This window comes from Erythrolamprus reginae, chromosome 1, assembly GCF_031021105.1.
Source record: "Erythrolamprus reginae isolate rEryReg1 chromosome 1, rEryReg1.hap1, whole genome shotgun sequence".
NCBI classification, from domain to species: Eukaryota; Metazoa; Chordata; class Lepidosauria; order Squamata; family Dipsadidae; genus Erythrolamprus; species Erythrolamprus reginae.
In genome coordinates this window covers 119765342-119784190 of record NC_091950.1, presented here as the reverse complement: position 1 = coordinate 119784190, position 18849 = coordinate 119765342, and the positions used below count along the sequence as shown (strand labels likewise).

The window sequence follows — 18849 nt, the reverse complement described above, 5'->3', positions numbered from 1 at the left end:
TCAGAAATGCTGGGAAGAAAGAGGAAGAAGATATTAGAGAGTAATTAATTAATGAATTACTTCACATCTGGTGTAAAACGGAAGAGACGCTGAGTTCATTCAATCTTGCAAAATAAGAATGGCCGCCTCCCGAACTTGCTCCGAAGCATAAGCTATCATGTGTGATTTATTACTTGTTTCTTTATGGCTAGCCCTAATTAACCATAAATTTTAGAATGACTTGTGGAATGTTTTTTGTTACTAACAAGCTTATCTGTTTAGTTGCTGAGATAATAATTATGAGAGAAGAAAACTGCATGCAGAGTTGAAGGAGGAATTAAAGAGGATGTTTTACAATGAGATGCATTGAGAATTCCTTTATTCCAAGTATTAATTGAATCAGCCTGAAATTAGAACACACTGTATGCTATATTTTTACTTGTGAGCTACCCAGAGTCCCTAGGGAGTTGGGTGGCATACAAAATAAATGAATGAATGAATGGATGAATGCTGAAGAAAATTCAACATTTTAATGGGCTGATTTCTCCCACTTCCCAACATCTCGAAAATGGCCCAGTTGCTTAATTTAATGTCAGCTGGCAGCACAGAAATACAGGCTCTGTCCCCTGAAGTAGATCCTCCTACAAGCAGAAAGAGTAACTCCCCCTTTTATTCAACTTTGTGTCCCGTTACTTCCTGGCAGGCTAGCTAAGCTTCCTTAGCCTTCAAAATCCAAGAGGCTGCATTACACATCTTTTTCCCCAGTCCCCTTCCAACACCTCCTTCTAATATCACATTTGAATTCTCAACTCGGCTGCATCAAAATCCGGCGTCGGCACATCTGTATCCTTGCCCGGTTCAGCCTCTCGATCCCGCCCACCCCCAAGGACAATTAAAATGAACCGTGGAGTGGAAAAAGAGACGCTGTAGTTTATCCAATGGAACAAAGATTTTAGTTTTGATATTGATAAAAGAGTGCAGACGCGCTGTGTGTAACTGAAACTGGGCTAGGAAATGACGTCGCCGGGAAATGTTTTCCGGGAGCACAAAACTACGCTACTTTTTAAAAAAGTGTCCCGGCCAAGTGATGCAGGTGTAGTGAATAAATCAGCCCAGGGGAGTCGAAAGGGCTGAAAGTTTGGCTAAGTTGCGCCGTCGCCCCTTGTAAGGGCTGTAATTTAAATAAGGGCAGAAAGCTGCTTGTGTCCTAAGCAGCCACATGATTTTTTTTTTTTAAGTGGGAGACTTTTCTCTTTCCTTCAAGTAGGAGAGAAGTGTTTCGTGGAGATTTTGTATAACCGAGTTCCATCACGTCTGCCACTGGAACTTAAGTTTTCTATTTTTGCACGATTTCCTCTTGGATCGGGCCCTTTACACCTTCCGGTGGCCTTCATGCTCATCGTTAAATGCAATTAAAAACACGAGTGGAGTTTATTGGGAATGGAGACCACGCAGGGTCTTCCCCAAACTTCCCCCACTTTGCGAGCTGAAACGAACGTAGGGTCGAAAACTAGATTCAACTCCACCGACTTTCCTGTCAAGTGGCCGTAGGTAGTAGGGTCGGGTGAGTAAATAAATGCACCGTAAGTTAGTAGGATCAGGCAAGGACACCTATGCCAAATCAGGCGGTGAACACAGGCAAGCCTTTTCCCTGTTATCTTTGCCTAAGATCCAGGCCGCAGCATCTTTTAAATCAGCCGAAGATGCCGGGCCAAAGGCCTCAAACGCTCTCCGTCTCTGGGCGTTGCGGACGGAGGAAGGGGAGAGCGGGAAAGAGCAGCGGCGGCTTTCCAACGGAGGCGGTCGGGCTCTGCGCGTTGTTTGCCAGAGGGAGGAATTTTTTAAAAAAACACCAACTCCTTCTCTGGCTGGGTGTGCGCGGGAGAGAGGGAAGGAGGACCGAGGGCGGGAGGGAAGGCGCAGCGGACCCAGAGCAGCCTCAGATGCTTGGAATAATTCCGCTTCCGTTGGGCTAGGGACGAGCCCGCTGGTGACTCCACTCGAGCCGAAGCCTCTCCGCTTTCGCTTCCCCCCCAGCCGAGCTCGGCAACGCCGTTCGCTGCCACCCCGCCATGGCGACCTCGCCTCAGAAATCGCCTTCTTCCCCCAAGTCTCCGACCCCCAAGTCGCCCCCTTCGCGGAAGAAAGATGACTCCTTCCTCGGAAAGCTCGGAGGCACCCTGGCCCGGAGGAAAAAAGCCAAAGAAGGTAAAAAGCCGAAGCTCCGCGGGCGCGCGCAGTGCCTTTAATGGGACGAGGGGAGGGGCGAGAGAGGAGGAGAGGTTGGGGGGGGGCAGAGGAGGCAAAGGTGGCCCGCGCTGCCCCGCTGCCACCCCGGAACCCCCCGCGGGGCTTGAGGGAGAGCGAGGCGCCGTGACGGGGCCGGCGGGCTGGGTGCGCCGCTGTGGCGCGTCATGCTGAAAAAATGTTGTCCCCTGAAGCGCTGCTGGGGAGTTGTGGAGGAGCTCTTTCCGGCAACTCCTTTTTGGCACCGAGAAGTTGACCGACCGTAACGCGCGCAAAGTTCTCTGGCATAAAAACCCTGAGAGTGGCGGCCAGGTTACCGTTGGCTGGCTTAGCTGGCTGGCAATGTTCCGCTTGGCTCATTGTTTTTTTTCCCGCCCGCTTGAGAACTCGCGGGCCTTAGAGTGGAAAGGGCCTGAGAGAAACGTCACCTACCGGAAAGAGCTTTACAGTACTTCTCGCAATGGGAATGCGGGGCTCGAAAGCTTGTGCCCAGGGTGGGGAAGTTGGCAGCCAACCCGCCTCTCAGCCGCCCCGCAAGCCAGCTGGGCTCTGCCAAGTCAAATGGCTTTTGTGGCTTTTCTACCCGTGGTTTCTTATTTCTTTGGGTTGACAAAAGTCCAGTCAGAAGAAGCTGTTGGAAGAGGAGAAGGGGCTTGGGGGGGCAAACCCTTCCATCCCCTGTCCTATTATTCTCCTATATCTCTTCTTCTATTCTTTCATTGATATGTTCTATTACTATATCTTCTTTTCCATTATTTCTTAGATATATTTTACTATGAGTACCGTATCTCCTCTATAACCTTCATCATGTATTTTACTATGTGTATACTGTATAGATATACAGTGATCCCCCGGGTATTGTGATCCCGATCATTGCGAAACGGCTATATGGCGATTTTTCAACCCGGAAGTAAAAACACCATCTGCGCATGCGCGCCCTTTTTTCTATGGCCACGCATGCGTAGATGGCGCCGGGCAGATCAGCTGCTGGGCGGCTTCCCTGGGTCTTCCCCCTCTTGCTGGCGGGAGGGCGAGAAGCCCCCCCAGCACCCGCTCGCCCGCCGTTCGCCGCTCGCCCGCCCTTCGCCCGGCCACCCGCTGTTCGCTCGCTGCTCGCCCGGCCACCCGGGTTCAGGGGGGTGCTGGCAAGCCCCCCATGCCGGCGGCGACGTTTTAAAACAGCCGCGCGGCTTCCCAACTGAGTCCCGAAGCCAAACGTCAAAGGCGAACTTCCGCGTTTGGCTTCGGGACTCAGTTGGGAAGCCGCGCGGCTGTTTTAAAACGTCGCCGCCGGCATGGGGGGCTTCCTAGCAGCCCCCGGACCCCCAACCCGGGTTTGGGGGGCTGCTAGGAAGCCCCCCATGCCGGCGGCGACGTTTTAAAACAGCCGCGCGGCTTCCCAACTGAGTCCCGAAGCCAAACGTCAAAGGCGAACTTCCGGAAGTTCGCTTCAGGACTCAGCTGGGAAGCGGCGCGAGCGAACGGCGTGGGCGGGCGAAGGGTGGGCGCGCAGGCAGGCAGGCGGCGGACAAGCGGCGGGCGGACAAGCGGCGGGCGCGGCAGCAGCGAGGAGTTTGCGTGGGCGGCGGGGAAACCCCAATCTTCGGCTCCTCGCTGCTGCGGCGGAAGTAAAAACACCATCTGCGCATGCGCAGATGGTGTTTTTACTTCCGCAGCGCTACGTCGCGAAAACCCTCATTGTGTATTGGGCAAAATAAACAAACAAACAAACAAATAAATAATAGCATGATATTGATCAAGATTGTTATGGGAGGAAAAGAACCTTAATGAGAGGTAACTTGAGAAGTTGAAAAAAAAGGGGGGGATGTTGTTGCATGAAGATCTGTGTTTCAAATTGAAAGTCTCAAGCCAGGTTTCTAGGTTTGCAAGACACACAGTTCCATTAGCAGACTAAATGGGTTTTGAATATGGGTTGTTCTGTTGTAAGCCACCCTGAGTCAGTTGGAAAGAGCAGCATAGAAATCTAAATAAATAAATAAAGTACGGTTTAAAGAGTTCACATTATGAAGAAATAAACCATGATGTACAAGCTAACAGTGTCTGGATTTCTAGAGCATGCAGTGGCTTGTTGGGCCTTACACCATAGTATATTCAAAGTTATCTTAGTGAATTGATTCTACAGTGTTCTGTGATGCTCAGGTATTCGATCTGAATCTTCAGATTAGTCCATAATATAGCATTCCTCGTCAACATTTGTACTGTATTAACATTTATTAACTTCATTAACATCAAACAACTTGTTTTTCCCAGCTTTATCATTTAGATTCATAACACACCAGGTCAATGGTGGGCCCATTGTGTTGTCTGAATGTAAAATCTTGGTTATTCTGATGTATCCAGTATGACCCATGGCCCACTGGGCATCTGGAAGAAAGGCTAATTTCACAGTTCCTATGTCTTCCAGAATACAGAGATAGAAATGAAAGCCTATAGAAATTGCTAAGTAAAACTCTTTCAGTTATGTCATCTTTGGTTACTTTTTCAAAATAATTTTATTAAGGTTATGCAAATCAAAACTACTGCAAACTACAAATAATAAAAAGTGTAGGAAAGTTGTGATTGACCCTGAGGCTGCTCAGGGACCAGCTGTGTCTCTGCTGGCTCCATGCCCGGAGGAGGATGACAGCACAGAGGAGGGGGCTGAACAGTCGGACGGGGGAGAGGAAAATCAGGAATGGGATGAAGGCGAACAGCATGAGAGCCGGGGGGGGGGGGGCTCTCCCCAGCCAGTAGCTTGGAGTCATTAGGTGATGACGCACAAGCTGTCATTGACATGAGACAGTGACGTTCAACGAAAGGAGCAGTTAAAGAGATATTTTCACCATTGAAGTAGAAACAGCTGGGGTTGGCTGTGGTACTCATTAGCAGGGTTTAAAAGGCAGGCAAGCCCTTTAAGCCATGTGGATTGTTATCAGCTTGGCGTGGCGTTATCCTGTCTTGTTTCTCGGCGTCTCTGTTCCTGGCTTGTGGCCTAGCAGCTTTGGAAGATCCGTGGGAGGTATAGGTCTGCTATCTACAGCCTTGGCTTGGCAGCAAGAATTCTGTATTGCTGCATGGACTTTTGGCCTTTGTGAATATATCTGAAGATACAGCATTTTCCTGTTTGTAAGGACATTTTCTGTTACCTGTGTTTTTCTTGAATTTTATAAAACTGCCTTTGCCTTTTACCAGTGTGTCAGGCTTCTCTTTTTGGGTTGGTATTGGCTTCTGGAGTGACCCAGACAGAACAGAAAGAATACACACACACATAGAAGAATAAAAAAGAAAAAATATAGTAAAGAAAGAAAAGAAAGTATAAAGTAGTTATTTCCCCTGTTGTCACAATGAGTATAAACAATTTCAACAATTTACCACTCTTGTAAAATAAGACAATCTCTTCATCCTTAAACCTCATTATTAAATATTGATCAGCAAAGTCCTTTAAAGATTGCCAGAAATAACATCTTTTTAAATATTGATCAAATAAAACAACTATATTTTTAACTATCTTGATCTTTATTTTCTTCAAATAATACCCTAAAACAGTGATGGCGAACCTGTGGACACCGCCATATTTTTTATTTTTATCTCCGAGACCGCCTTCTGCCACAAGAATCCCAGCGTCCGGTGAGGTCCCACAGATTTGGTCTCCTCAGGGCCCTGTCAACCAGAAAATGTCCGCTGGTGTGGCCTAGGGGAAGAGTCTTCTCTGTGGGGGTCCTGGCCCTTTGGAACCAGGTCTCTTCAGAGATTCGCACTGCCCTCACCCTTCTTGCTTTCTGAAAAAGTTTGAAGACTCATCTTTGCCACCAGGCCTGGGCCCATTAGATCTCCCCCCCCCCAACCAATGAATGTGTTTAGAATAATCTATGGATTGAGTGAATGAGAATTGAATGTTTTTAAGCTTGTAGGATGTTTTTTTAAGTCTTTTAACTGTTATTAATTGGATCAAATTGTTTTATTATGTATTCTGTGTTTGTTGTGAGCCACCCCGAGTCCATGGAGAGGGGCAGCATAGAAAACCAATCAATCAATAAATAAATAAATAAATAAATTTTATTTTTTTTAAAAATTAAGCTTGGAAGGGGTTTTCTTCTGAACGTGCACAGAAGCTGAGATTCTGTAACTATACATGTGTTGCCATCTTATTTTTGGCTTTTATTTGGGAAATTTTAAAAAAAACACAGCATTGCGCATGTGCCCATGGACTGGCACCGGTGTTGGAAGAAGTGAACCGGCAGTGAGCTAAGTTAGAATCCAACTCTGATATCCATGAATGTAATGGCAGGTAGCCTAAAATAGCTGTTGGCTTCAGTTAATTCAGGGGACGCAGTGGTGAAAGATTATAGGAATTCAAATCCAACAACATCTATAGAATTGCAGATGATTCTTTCTGTAAAGTTTTTAAACTGAATGGTAAACAAATATATTATAAAGAACGCCAATCTGAAAATTACCCTTTAGTTCTGTTTTTTCCCCCTTCTGATCTGGGATCTAGGGATCATTCATACTGCAGTAACCGATTATACATGTAGTAATCCGTCCATTGTCATGGGGGCAATATGCTGACTCTGTAAACCGCTTAGAGAGGGTTATAAAGCTGTATATGCACTTGAGTGCTATTGCTATGCATTGGAGATGGACAACTCTATGAATTGAATGAATAAATGGATTAGGGGTGGATTACCATTCCCGCCGCTACCTGTGCGCTGCACACACAGCTTCACTTATTATACTTATTATACTATATTTTCACTCTTGCGTGCGTGTGCATGCGTCCCAGCAAGAATTTGCTTCTGCGCATGCGCAGAAGCAAAAAAGTACCAAAATATATCTTTTTCCCATGCATCCCCTTGCAAGATTTCCCTTCCTGCACATGCGCAGAAGCAAAATCTTGGTGGGACGCATGTGTGCGCATGCAGAAGAAGCGAAGCTGCACGTGCAGCTCAAATTTTGCTACCGGTGCGACGTCCTTTACCGTTCTGGTAGCAACTCACTACTGAAATGGATGCTAGGCTGTTTTGAATAATATTCATAGAAAGTGGATCAGAGGCTTATTTTGAATGGGAGGAACACAAATGAATACAATTTGCAGCAAAGCCAGCTTTTCTTAAGGAATAGCCAAGCCAGATTTTAGACAGAATAGTTTAGGTTGATTTTTATATGTAGCTTCATTCATTTCATTTCATTTCGTTCATTCAAATTTATTTGCTGCCCAGCTCACCACAAGGTGAGTTGATTGCAAATTTTGCTCTAATTTGCTGTGTTCATCAAAAAAAGAAAAAGAGATGTGAGAAGTGGATGCAGCTGATGGAGCTTTACAGTATATAGCGCTCCAGAGACAGAGCTCTAGGTAATGTATGAAGCCAAGTTTTCATACAATCTTTAGATCTGGGACGAAAGGTTTAGAATCTTAGATTCATCTGCTCAAAGGGCAGGTAGCAACTGTGGTCAAGAAGCTCTTTGCACAGGTACATATGTTGCACCAATTGTGTCCATTCCTAGAGTGGGATCCTCTTCAGATACTTATTCATCCCCCAATCACCTAACAAATGGACTAGGCCTAACAAATGGGCTACTCTATATGGGGATGTCCTCAAAGACCATTTGGAGAGGGGCGGCATACAAATCTAAATAATAAAATAAATAAATAAATAGAATGCAATAGTATAAGTAATGATGAGTTTGCCTTTTTATAACCATGTCACAGCACTGCTTCATGAGCTGCAGTGATTGCCACCGGGATTTTATGGAGAATTCAAGAAAGCCCTTCATGGCATAAGGATGGGGTTATTTGAGGGACCAGCTATTTGTTCTCGCAGTAAGATTAGACTATACACTCTCAAGTCCCTTCATTTAAGCTATATCACTTATTAGGACCTGGGAAGTATACCTTCTCTATTTTGGCATCCTGGCCTCAACAACAGTATCGCTCTAGTTGTTCCAGATTCTCTGAAAACCTGAATTTGCTCCATGGCTGGAATTAAGATGGTTTCTCTATGGGTCATTCTTTGTCAAGTGGACCAGGTGAAATTGAAGCCTTATTTGAAAAGAAACCATCATAAAAGCAACATATATGATAGAAAAAAAACATGTTCTTTCCAATGAAATAAAAATGAAGATGATTGAAGGTGAGAAAACAGAGAGTGCTAGAAAAAAAACTTGCTCTTTCTAATGAAGATGATTGACAGTGATGAAACAGAGCTCTCTGTTTTCTCACCTTCAATCATCTTCATTTTTATTTCATTAGAAAGAGCGTGTTTTGTCCTATCATATATGTTGTTTTTGTGATGGTTTCTTTTCAAATAAGGCTGCAAACATCAGTCAAGTGGACACCTGGTCCACTTGACAAATAATGACCCCTATCTCTGTTCGCTCTATCTCTCGTTCCCTTGCAAGATTTTGCTTCTGCACGTGCGCAGGAAGCAAAAAAAAAAAGCAAAAAATTCAGAAAAAAGATAGCATGTACGATGGTACCGGAGCCATCACATGGAAATTATGCAATCGGCGGGCTGCTACCAGAACAACAGAGTGGACGCATCGGTAGGAACCCGCCTCAATATACATCCCAATTTCATAATGGTTCATTTAGCGGTATAGTAGTTATTTCAGACTGTCTACACTACAGTGATTGATTTTGATAGCATTATTGTAACCTTTTTGTGTACATGCAAATACACTTTTTTGCTATCCAATATACAGTACGTGATTTTAATTCTGAAGCAGTTTTTATTACTGTGTTTTACATAACTACATTAAGCTTGATTATACAGTATCCTATAATCAAAGCAGTATGAAAAGTAATGTATAAAATACATACTTTAAAAATAAAGAGTCCATATTTTCATTACTCAAGCTAATTGGTCACTTCCACTATACAGTAGTATAAAACACCTTAAAGAACACGGCAACATAAATATTTTACTAATGTTAATTACTATGGGACCTGAAGTCTCCTTGGTAGTTTCATGAAGTATTCTGCTCATTTACAAATAAAGATAGAGAGCAGATATTGGGTGGAATACAGCTGCAAATACTAGTATTAGTTAATGGAGTTGTTATGAAGTAGGATGATTATAGAAAGAGTTATTAATGCATTCATAACATATGATCAGTTTTGTGTATTTGGGTGAAGGGTTAATTACACAATTATCAGCACATTCTCAGTTCTCTTATGAAGAGGTTATAAATCTGTGAAACCATGATATTTGCGGATATCATTTGGGATACTTAGAGGTACAGTTTACTTTAAATCTCTTTATGATATTAGAATCATTAGCAAGGAAGTCTTTGAGATAATGGTAGAAGAAAATAATTTTCCTGTATCCTTTTCCCCTTTCTTGTAGTACTGTATTTCATTATGTTATATTATAGTTTGCCAGGGTAAGTAAAGCCATAATTCATTGTTCTCCTTCAGTATTTCTGGACTTGACCGGCAGACATCAAAATTCACATCTTGTAATAACCTGCTTTAGAGGATGCTAACAATTGGAGCCTGACAGTCTTAGAAAGCTGTGATACATTTACCAAGGGAGACCAAAGATCAAAATTGCTTAAATTGATGTAGGAACAGATGAAAAAACAGACACTTTGATCCTATAAATTATATGGAGGGCAATTATGTGGCAGTATATGGCCTCAGACAATATCCCCAATTGATATGACTTCAATTGAAATAATTTGCCCACTCTTATTTGGTTCTGATAGTAGAAGAAAAATTACTCTGGCTCTAACTTTTTGTAATATTTCCTGTGTTTTTTTGGCCCAGCTGCTTATTTTGCTCCTGCAGTTGAAAAATACTGCATTTTGCCCTATCCAACTGGCAAATCTAGTATTATAATCTGTAAAAGAATTGATCTGTATGTAATATAATCAGAAGGCTGAATATACTGGTTGTTGTCAGCCATGAAATACCAGGGCCACATGTTAATTTCCAATTATATTAATTTATTATTTATATCTATGCCTGGGAATCTAGTCAAGTAACAGCACTATTGATAAAGATTAACAAAATTCAAAACTCCAAAGAACCTGAGGGCAGGACAAGAAGTAGTGGGTGGAAGCTTGTTAAAGCAGTGCTTCTCAAATAGTGGGTTGGTGCCCCCTGGGAGGGCGCAGAGCAATGCCAGGGGGTCGTGTGACCCTGGGGAACATGCTTTTTTGCTGCAGGGAGTAGGGATTTTTTGCATTTTGCACACAGCACAGAGCAGAAAATATGAACTGCAGCTAACAAATCCTTAAGAGACATCATGGAAAAATATTTAACAGGGATGAAAAGAAAGGAAGAGAGAGACGAGATAATGTGACAAACATAAGTCATCCAAAATGAGAAAATATGATGAAATGTGGTTTCACTGTGACTATGGTGGGAGACGAGGAAAGACCGGTATGTTTACTGTTTCTAAAAATGTTGGCAGTGGCCAACATGTAGCCAAATAAATTAAGGCGTCACTTAAACACATTACACCTCCCCTCCCCAATTGCTTGATTTTTTTCAGTGAAAATGTGCTGAATATTGCAAACAATTGTTCCGGCAGAGAGTTGGGGGGAGGCATAAAATGTTGACTTCTCCCTGGGGGCCATAACCGAAAATAATTGAGAACCACTGTGTTAAAGAGATATCAAATCTAGAAGTAAGGAAAACTTTTCTGACAGTGAGAATACTTATTCAATGAAATAGCTTGCCTTCCAGAGTTGTTGGTGCTCCATCACTGAGGTTTTCAGAAATAGACTAATGATGCAAGGCTCCTGCCTTGAGCAGGGGTTTGGACTAGAACAGGGGTAGGGAAAGTTGGCTCTTCTATGACTTGTGGACTTCAACTTCCAGAATTCCTGAGCCAACCATGCTAGCTCAGGAATTCTGGGAGTTGAAGTCCACATGTCATGGAAGAGCTAACTTTGCCTGTCCCTGGGCTAGAAGATCTCTGAGTTGCTTTCCATTTCTATGTTTTCATGTCTGCTTGTTGTCTCTTCCTTTTTTCTTTTTCTACTTACCCACTCACACTATGGGTTGAGCTTTCAGCCTCATTTCCTCATTTCAGCCGCATTTCCTCATTTCAGCCGCATTTCCTCATTGTCCCAGTAATACACTTTAATAATGATTTGTAATTCCAAGATTCTCCATATTAGTTGCTGGAGAGTCCAAAGCGTGGGTTGACTTTTCCTTTCCTCCTTGGACTAAGTTGACAACTTTTCCAGCCATGTCTTTCTGGTTCTTTTCCCCTCCAGTTACTTGACTCAATCCTTGCAGAGAGGAAGTGTTCAGTCAACAAGAGAAAACTCTCCCATGAGATTTTCAACTACAGTGATACCTTGTCTTGCAAACTTAATTGGTTCTGGGATGAGGTTCTTAAGGTGAAAAGTTTGTAAGATGAAACAATGTTTCCCATAGGAATCAATGGAAAAGTGATTAATGCGTGCAAGCCCAAAATTCATCCCTTTTGCCAGCCGAAGTGCCTGTTTTTGTGCTTCTGGGATTCCTCTGAGGCTCCCCTCCATGGGAAGCCCCACCTCTGGACTTCTGTGTTTTTGTGATGCTGCAGGGGAATCCCAGCAGAGGAATCCTAGCATCGCAAAAACGAGCGCTTCGCTGGCAACGGAAGTCCGGAGGCGGGTTTCCCAGCGAAGGGAGCATCAGTGAAAACACCGAAGTCCTTGAAACCCCACCTCCGCACCTCTGTGTTTTTGTGATGCTGCGATTTTGCTAAGGCTCCCCTCGCTGGGAAACCCCACCTCCGGACCTCCGTTGCCAGTGAAGTGCCCGTTTTTGCGTTGCTGGATTACCCTGCTGGGATTCCCCTGCAGCATCATAAAAACACAGAAGTCCAGATGTGGGGTTTCCCATGGAGGGGAGCCTCAGGGGAATCCCAGCAGCGCAAAAATGGGTGCTTCGCTGGCAACGGAAGTCTGGAGGTGGGGCATCCCAGTGGCGGCAGTGGGTTTGTAAGGTGAAAATAGTTTGTAAGAAGAGGCAAAAAAATCTTAAACCCCGGGTTTGTATCTCGAAAAGTTTGTATGAGGAGGCGTTTGTAAGATGAGGTATCACTGTATTTTCTTTTTTTCCTTTAATTTAGAGAGGCTTGGCTAGCCAGGTGAGATTGAAATGGTGGTGTTTATGCTGCTGCAACCTCAGTTGGCTGCCGGGTTTTGTGATTACCCGAAAGCATGAGGGGCTTGACCATCCTAAAAACTCCACAGGAGCAGTATGGGCTGCCCCAGACCCCTAATGGATGGGCCACCAACTCCAATTGAAGCATTTTGGACCTAAAGTAGCTCAGCGCAGTCATCTTGCCAGCCTAAATTCCCCAGAAGGGGTGCGATCTACCCCAGATCTAGCTGAGAGGGCTGTTGCAGTTGTATATGCTTGCAAAGGGCGAGGTTTAACTGGCTAACCTGTGGTTCATCCCAGCATTGCCTTGGAAATGTGGACTTCAGGAGAAGCTATTAGCGAATGGGCTGGTTAATCCAGGGCTCCTGGCATTCTCACTACTGCTCTGATTATGTTGCCTCCCTCCCTTTTTTGAAATCAAATGTTGTTTTCCTTGAACATTTTATCATTCTACAGTTTTATACCATGTAATTTCCTCTTGAGGGTAGCAATGGCTCAGTGGTAAAAGACCCTGACCTTGTCAACTGTAAAGCTGACAGCCTGTGTTCGAGACTTGAGTGCTGTGCAGCAGGGTGAGCTTCTATTCCTGCCCCAGCTTCTGCCAATCTGCCAAAACATGCAAATGCACATCGATAAATAGACACCACTTTGTTGGGAATATAACAGTAGTCCATGCCTCACCCTTTAGTCATTTTAGTCACATGACCATGGAAGTATCTTTGGACAATACTGGCTGCCTCGGCTAAGAAATGGAGATGAGCACTATCTCATAGAGTCAGACATAACTGGAGAGGGGAAACCTTTACTTTTAATTTCCTCTTGCCAAAGCTCAAGTAGTTTAAAATCATGTAATTATAAGATAATTTAAAATTTTAATAATCCTTTTACCTCCTGACTTTAAAATACACCTATTTTCAAACTAGAATTCACATAAAGTTTAAAGTTGTGATGTGAATAAGGATCAAAATTTTACTTTGGTTCAACATTTTCCCAAATATATAATAATAACAAGAGTGTTCAACTGCTTCCATTATGTCCAAAATGCCCTTTAACTGCCTGGTTAGACAGACCAGTGTGTATGAAATTAAATAGAAGAAGAAGAAAAGCCTCTGCAACAATTTCATGCGAATCTTGATAGGAAAATAATTTGTTCAGTGCTAAGGAATTAGAATACCACTTTCTTAAAAACAAAAAGGGGAATTTTTATTTGGCAAAAACAGCTCTAAAACTATGCCATATTAAAGATTGTCTGAAACCAAATGCAACCAAAATACCCAGGATAGATAATCTAAGGCCATATTATCTATAGTTTACATGCCAGGATTGCTATCAAAATATTGGCATCAGTGTATATCAAGAAAATTGGATAATGGCTTGCACAATTAGTAGAAACTGAAAGCAGTCTTACTTTGGAAATAACAATATAAACCTTCAGTGTATGGAGAGAGAAAAATGTATGTCCTTTATTGCTTCACAGGATAGCCATCAAAACTGGGAGAGTTTCCAGCTTGTGTAAGTTAAGTGGTATCTATTATTTCCTGAAGATAGAAAAGTGCAGATTGAGAAATAGCCTGGCCATATGTGTTTTTGAAATAACTTATTAAAATGTAATTATGTTTCCCAGTAACCTTTGATCCACTGTCATAAATGCCAAGTCCAAACATAAAAATATTCATTTATGAAATCCAAGTCTTTAATAAAATTTGCCCTGGATATATTTAATAGTAGATATCCTGGGTAAATAACATAAATATTTCAATTTATGCAATGTTGCTTCTATTTCAGTAGAGAACAGAATGTTCGATTGAAATTGTTGGCAAATTAATTCAAAAGTGTATCACTCATCCAGTATATTTGCTTTGTGTCATATCTGTATTAAATGTATAAAGGGTATTAAGTTTCAGTTTATCAATTGCAATAGCATTTAGTCTTATATACCATTTCACAGTGCTTTAAACTTTACTCTCTAAGCAATTTACAGAGTCGGCATATTGCCCCCAACAACCTGGGTCCTCATTTTACTGACCACGAAAGGATGGAAGGCTGAGTTAACCTTGAGCTGGTGAGAATCAAACTGCCGAATTGCTGGCAGCATGCAGTCAGCAGAAGCAGCCTGCAGTACCTTATTTCAACCACTGCACCACAATGGCTAAGTTAATTGCTACAATTAAAAGAATTATGCAGTTGTTAAGCAAATATGGCTTTCCCCATTGACTTTGCTTCTCAGAATATAACATTGCATAACATAATATAACATTGCAAATAACAATACCAGGGTGCTGCAACCCTCATACATGCTGTTTGCCAACTGCTCAGATTTTGATCACGCTACTGTGGGAATGCTGCAGCGGTCGTAAGTGTGGGAATTAATCATAAATCACTTCACTGCAGTTGTAATTTTGAATAGTGATTGAATGATTGTTTGTCTAGCATTATATGTACTAGTTAAGGCATCAGACTAGAGACTGGGAGACTAGGAGTCCTAATCTCACTTTGGGTGCAAAGCCCACTGGATGACTGACTATGGGCCAGTCACTTAGACCTAGGAAGAAAGCAATGGCAAAGATTGCGAAAAATCTTGCCAAGAAGACTTCAGGGATTTTCCAGGCAGTTGCTAGGATCCAGCAGCCTCTGGCAAGCCATAAAAGGTTGTGTTACTCTATTCTGCATTTCATTCTCCATATTTTATTGTTCATTTTTAAAAATGTGTTTTTCCATTCATCATGCAATAATACAAGCACAGGTATTTGCTTTAAAAGTAACCCAAATAATTATATTAGAGGTTTCGGTTCCTATATATAAAATAACTCTCCAAAATGATGACCTACTTCTTTTAATAATGATGTATAGTTTAAATGCTATCATAAAAAAGAGAACAACTTACTGATAATTCATAGTATTTGGGAACGTGATTGAATATTGCAGTAGACCCAGTATTTTTTTCCCTGGTTATCTATGAAAAGATGACCAAATCAAGAACAAGTTTGATGTAAGATTGGAAAATTCATATTAATATTGATTGTTTCCTGATTGCTTATTTGTACCCTATGACAATCATTAAGTGTTGTACCTCATGATTCTTGACAAATGCATCTTTTCTTTTATGTACACTGAGACCATATGCACCCATGACAAATTCCTTGTGTGTCCAATCACACTTGGCCAATAAAAAGTTATATTCTATTCTAAAAAATAATCTTGGTGTCAAAAATGTAAGTCACCATATATCAATTAAATTAAAACCCAGCATAAAGGTTTGCAGCAATTAACAGTGAGACTTAAAATTTAATAAAATAGATTCTATAGGGCACGAGTCTCAAACTTGATCATCTCATGGACCAGATTGTGATGTATCGTGACATTTTTTTGTTTGTGAAGCCGGGGTGGGCGTAGCCTGTGCATGACGTATCTGGCCTGTGGGCTGCCAGTTTGATAAGCCTGCTATAGGGACATTTAGAAATGTATTGAAAAGACAATAAAGCAGTCAAACACAAGCTAGCTCATTAAACTGGTGGACATAACCTTTACCAACCAGAAGTAAAGTTCTTTGTGATAATTTTAGATTCACTGTGATTGAATCTGTGAAAGAGCTGGGATGGCGCAGCAGGTAGAGTGCTGTACTGCAGGCCACTGAAGCTGACTGTAGATCTGTAGGTCAATAGTTCAAATCTCATCACCGGTTCATAGTTGGCTCAGCCTTCCATCCTTCCGAGGTGACTAAAATGAGGACGAGGATTGTGGGGGCAATATGCTGGTTCTGTTAAAAAGTGCTATTGCTAACATGTTGCAAGGCGCCCTGAGTCTAAGGAGAAGGGCAACATAAAAATTGAATAAATAAATAAAATGAATTTATGATTTGTAAAGTGAAGGATGGATATTGGGATTCTAAATTAAAAACCTGTTTTAAATAAATAAATGAAGTTTATATTGCTATAATAAATATATACAGTATTTAAGAATCATCTAACTCTAATTTTCAGTTCTGTAAACTTTTACAAAAGTTTAAACATACAGTAATAGGTTTTGCACTAATACTATATCTCTATTATTTTTTAAATAGAAGAAATATATTATTGGAAACTACTGTATACACTTAAGCAAAATGCAAGCAGTCCATTGCACTGACTATGGATTACAAATGATTTTTTTCTGTTTGGGAGAATTCTAGGAATTAAAATCCACAAGTCTTAAATTTGCCAAGTTTGGGGACCCTCCTTTATCTGTTCAATGCTTAATTCAATCTCTGCCGTTTACCTGGATGTTCCAAGATATCTATCTATCTATCTATCTATCTATCTATCTATCTATCTATCTATCTATCTATCTATCTATCTATCTATCTATCATCTATGGAAACGAGCTGCAAGTTTGATAGCCTTTGTTTACCTTGATTATCTTGTGTGAATCAAACAAGGGTACAGTTTACATTTATAATAAAAAGTAACTGTTGCTTTCTGAATATTCTATTCATCAGCCAGCAGATGCTGCTCCAAAGATGCCTAAATTTGGAAGGACAGGGAAAGATTTCATACTCTTGGCTACAGTAGAGATTCCATTGTAGCCAAGAGTTTTTCAGGCAAGTCTAGCCAAGCTGTTTAAGAATTAATGAGCATAAAAGTAAGAACATAAAAGTAAAGTCACATGTTGTAATCATGATGCCTGATTTAATAACCAAATGACATCATAAGTCCATTCTGGTCATGTGATTTATCTGCTTTGTGACAGAATTGCCAGTCCCAATTGTGATTTTTAAGTGAGAATCATCTGTACATAGTTCAGTAGAACTGTATACAATTTAGTGACCAGCTTTGTACCTCCAAAATAATTGAAAATAGGGGATTTTAAGTGATTGTAATTGTTGCCATGACTTCATTGTTGCTGTGCTTTTGAAAATGGTGTCTAACTATGTCTATTAACAGAAAGGCATAACATATGCTGTATCTAAAACAAACTTATATAACCTTTTAAAAAAGGTTTGTTTAGGGAGAATGTTCTGAGAAATGATACTATTTTCAGCCAAATGGCTAGATGCCAGGGAAACTACCCAAGAGGTAAAATCATTTTAGGTTTGTCAAACGAGGTTTAGTGGTAAGCTGTGCTGTACTAATTGTAAATCTCATTGAATGAAGAGAATACATGAAGTCAATGATTTAATTAGGCTAACAACTGTCAATACTGACAAGACAACTGAGATGTTGAGAATCTATATTTTCCCCTCCTCCTTTTTAGAATACAAGAAATCTTTGTTCTAATGGATACATTTTAATCCCTGAACAATATCGTATTTTAAAAAGGAATGTTATAAAATCATTGATGCTGTAAATAGCCAATATATTTCAAGTTGGTGCCCTTAAGGTACTTCAAATTTCATTTTTGTTAAATAGTTAACATACTTTAAAATCCAGCATTTTGGAGTACAGTGATCCCCCGAGTTTCGCGATCCCGATCATTGCGAAAGGCTATATCGCGATTTTTCCACCCGATGACGTCACTCCCTTCCTTTCTCATCTTTCTTTCTCTCTCTCTTTCTCTCTCTTGCTTCTTCCTCTCTCACACTCTCTTCCTCCCTCTCTCATCTCTTTCTTTCCTTCTCTCTCTTTCTCTATCTCTCCCCCTCTTGCTCTCGAGCGGCAAGCGAGCAGCCAGGCGGGCGGGCGAACGGGCAAGCGGCAAGCAAGCAGGCAGGCGGGCGGGCGAACGGGCAAACGGCAAGCGGCAAGCGAGCGGCCGGGCGAGCGGGTGACGGGCAAGCGAGCAGCCAGGCGGGCGGGCGAACAGGCAAGCGGCAAGCGGCAAGCGAGCAGCCAGGCGGGCGGGCGAACGGGCAAGCGGCAAGCGGCAAGCGAGCGGCCAGGCGAGCAGGTGACGGGCAAGCGGCAAGCGATTTTGGGGTTTCCCCTTTGCCTGGGCAACGGGGAAACCCCATCTTCGGCTCCTCGCTGCTGCTGCGCTGCGGAGCAGATCAGCTGTTGGGCGGCCGAAGGGTCTTCCCCGCCGCCCACACGCAAACTCCACCATCTGCACATGTGCGGCCATGGAAAAAGGGGCGCGCATGCGCAGATGGTGTTTTTACTTCCGTGCCGCTACATCGCGAGTTATCGATTATCGCGAGGGGTCTTGGAACGGAACCCTCGCGATAATCGGGGGATCACTGTATAGCAAGTTGTAGGAAAACATGCTTTAAAATCCAGCATTTTGTAGGAAAACAACTTGCTATACTCCAAAATGCTGGATTTTAAAGCATGTTACCTATTTGGATCTACAAAAATGAAATTTGAAGTACCTTAAGAGCACCAACTTGAAACATATTGCCTATTTACAGCATCAATGATTTTATAACATTCCTTTTTAAAATAGGATATTGTTCAGGGATTAAAATGTATCCATTAGAACAAAAAAAGGAGTCATCTTTGTGTTGCATTTTAATATATATATATAATAAAGTCTAAACCCGACAATTCTAGGGTTCTAAGGGAATAGCTGAAATACCTCTGGATAATATGGTAAATTGGCAA

General features: G+C 42.1%; 1 protein-coding gene across 2 annotated transcripts in view; it reads left to right on the top strand.

Annotated features, from left to right (window-relative positions):
* The first annotated feature begins 1753 nt into the window (after nucleotides 1-1753).
* The window catches only part of PARVA (parvin alpha), an 87952-nt gene continuing 70856 nt past the window's right edge, over nucleotides 1754-18849 (top strand). Inside the window, exon 1 of one of the 2 annotated variants that reach the window (XM_070762927.1) lies at nucleotides 1754-2187. In XM_070762927.1, coding sequence (XP_070619028.1) covers nucleotides 2052-2187 — 136 coding nt within the window. In that variant the 5' untranslated portion in view covers nucleotides 1754-2051. Of the gene's footprint in view, nucleotides 2188-3975; nucleotides 4021-18849 lie in introns of those variants that run through there. The other variant, XM_070762937.1, reaches the window with a different exon arrangement.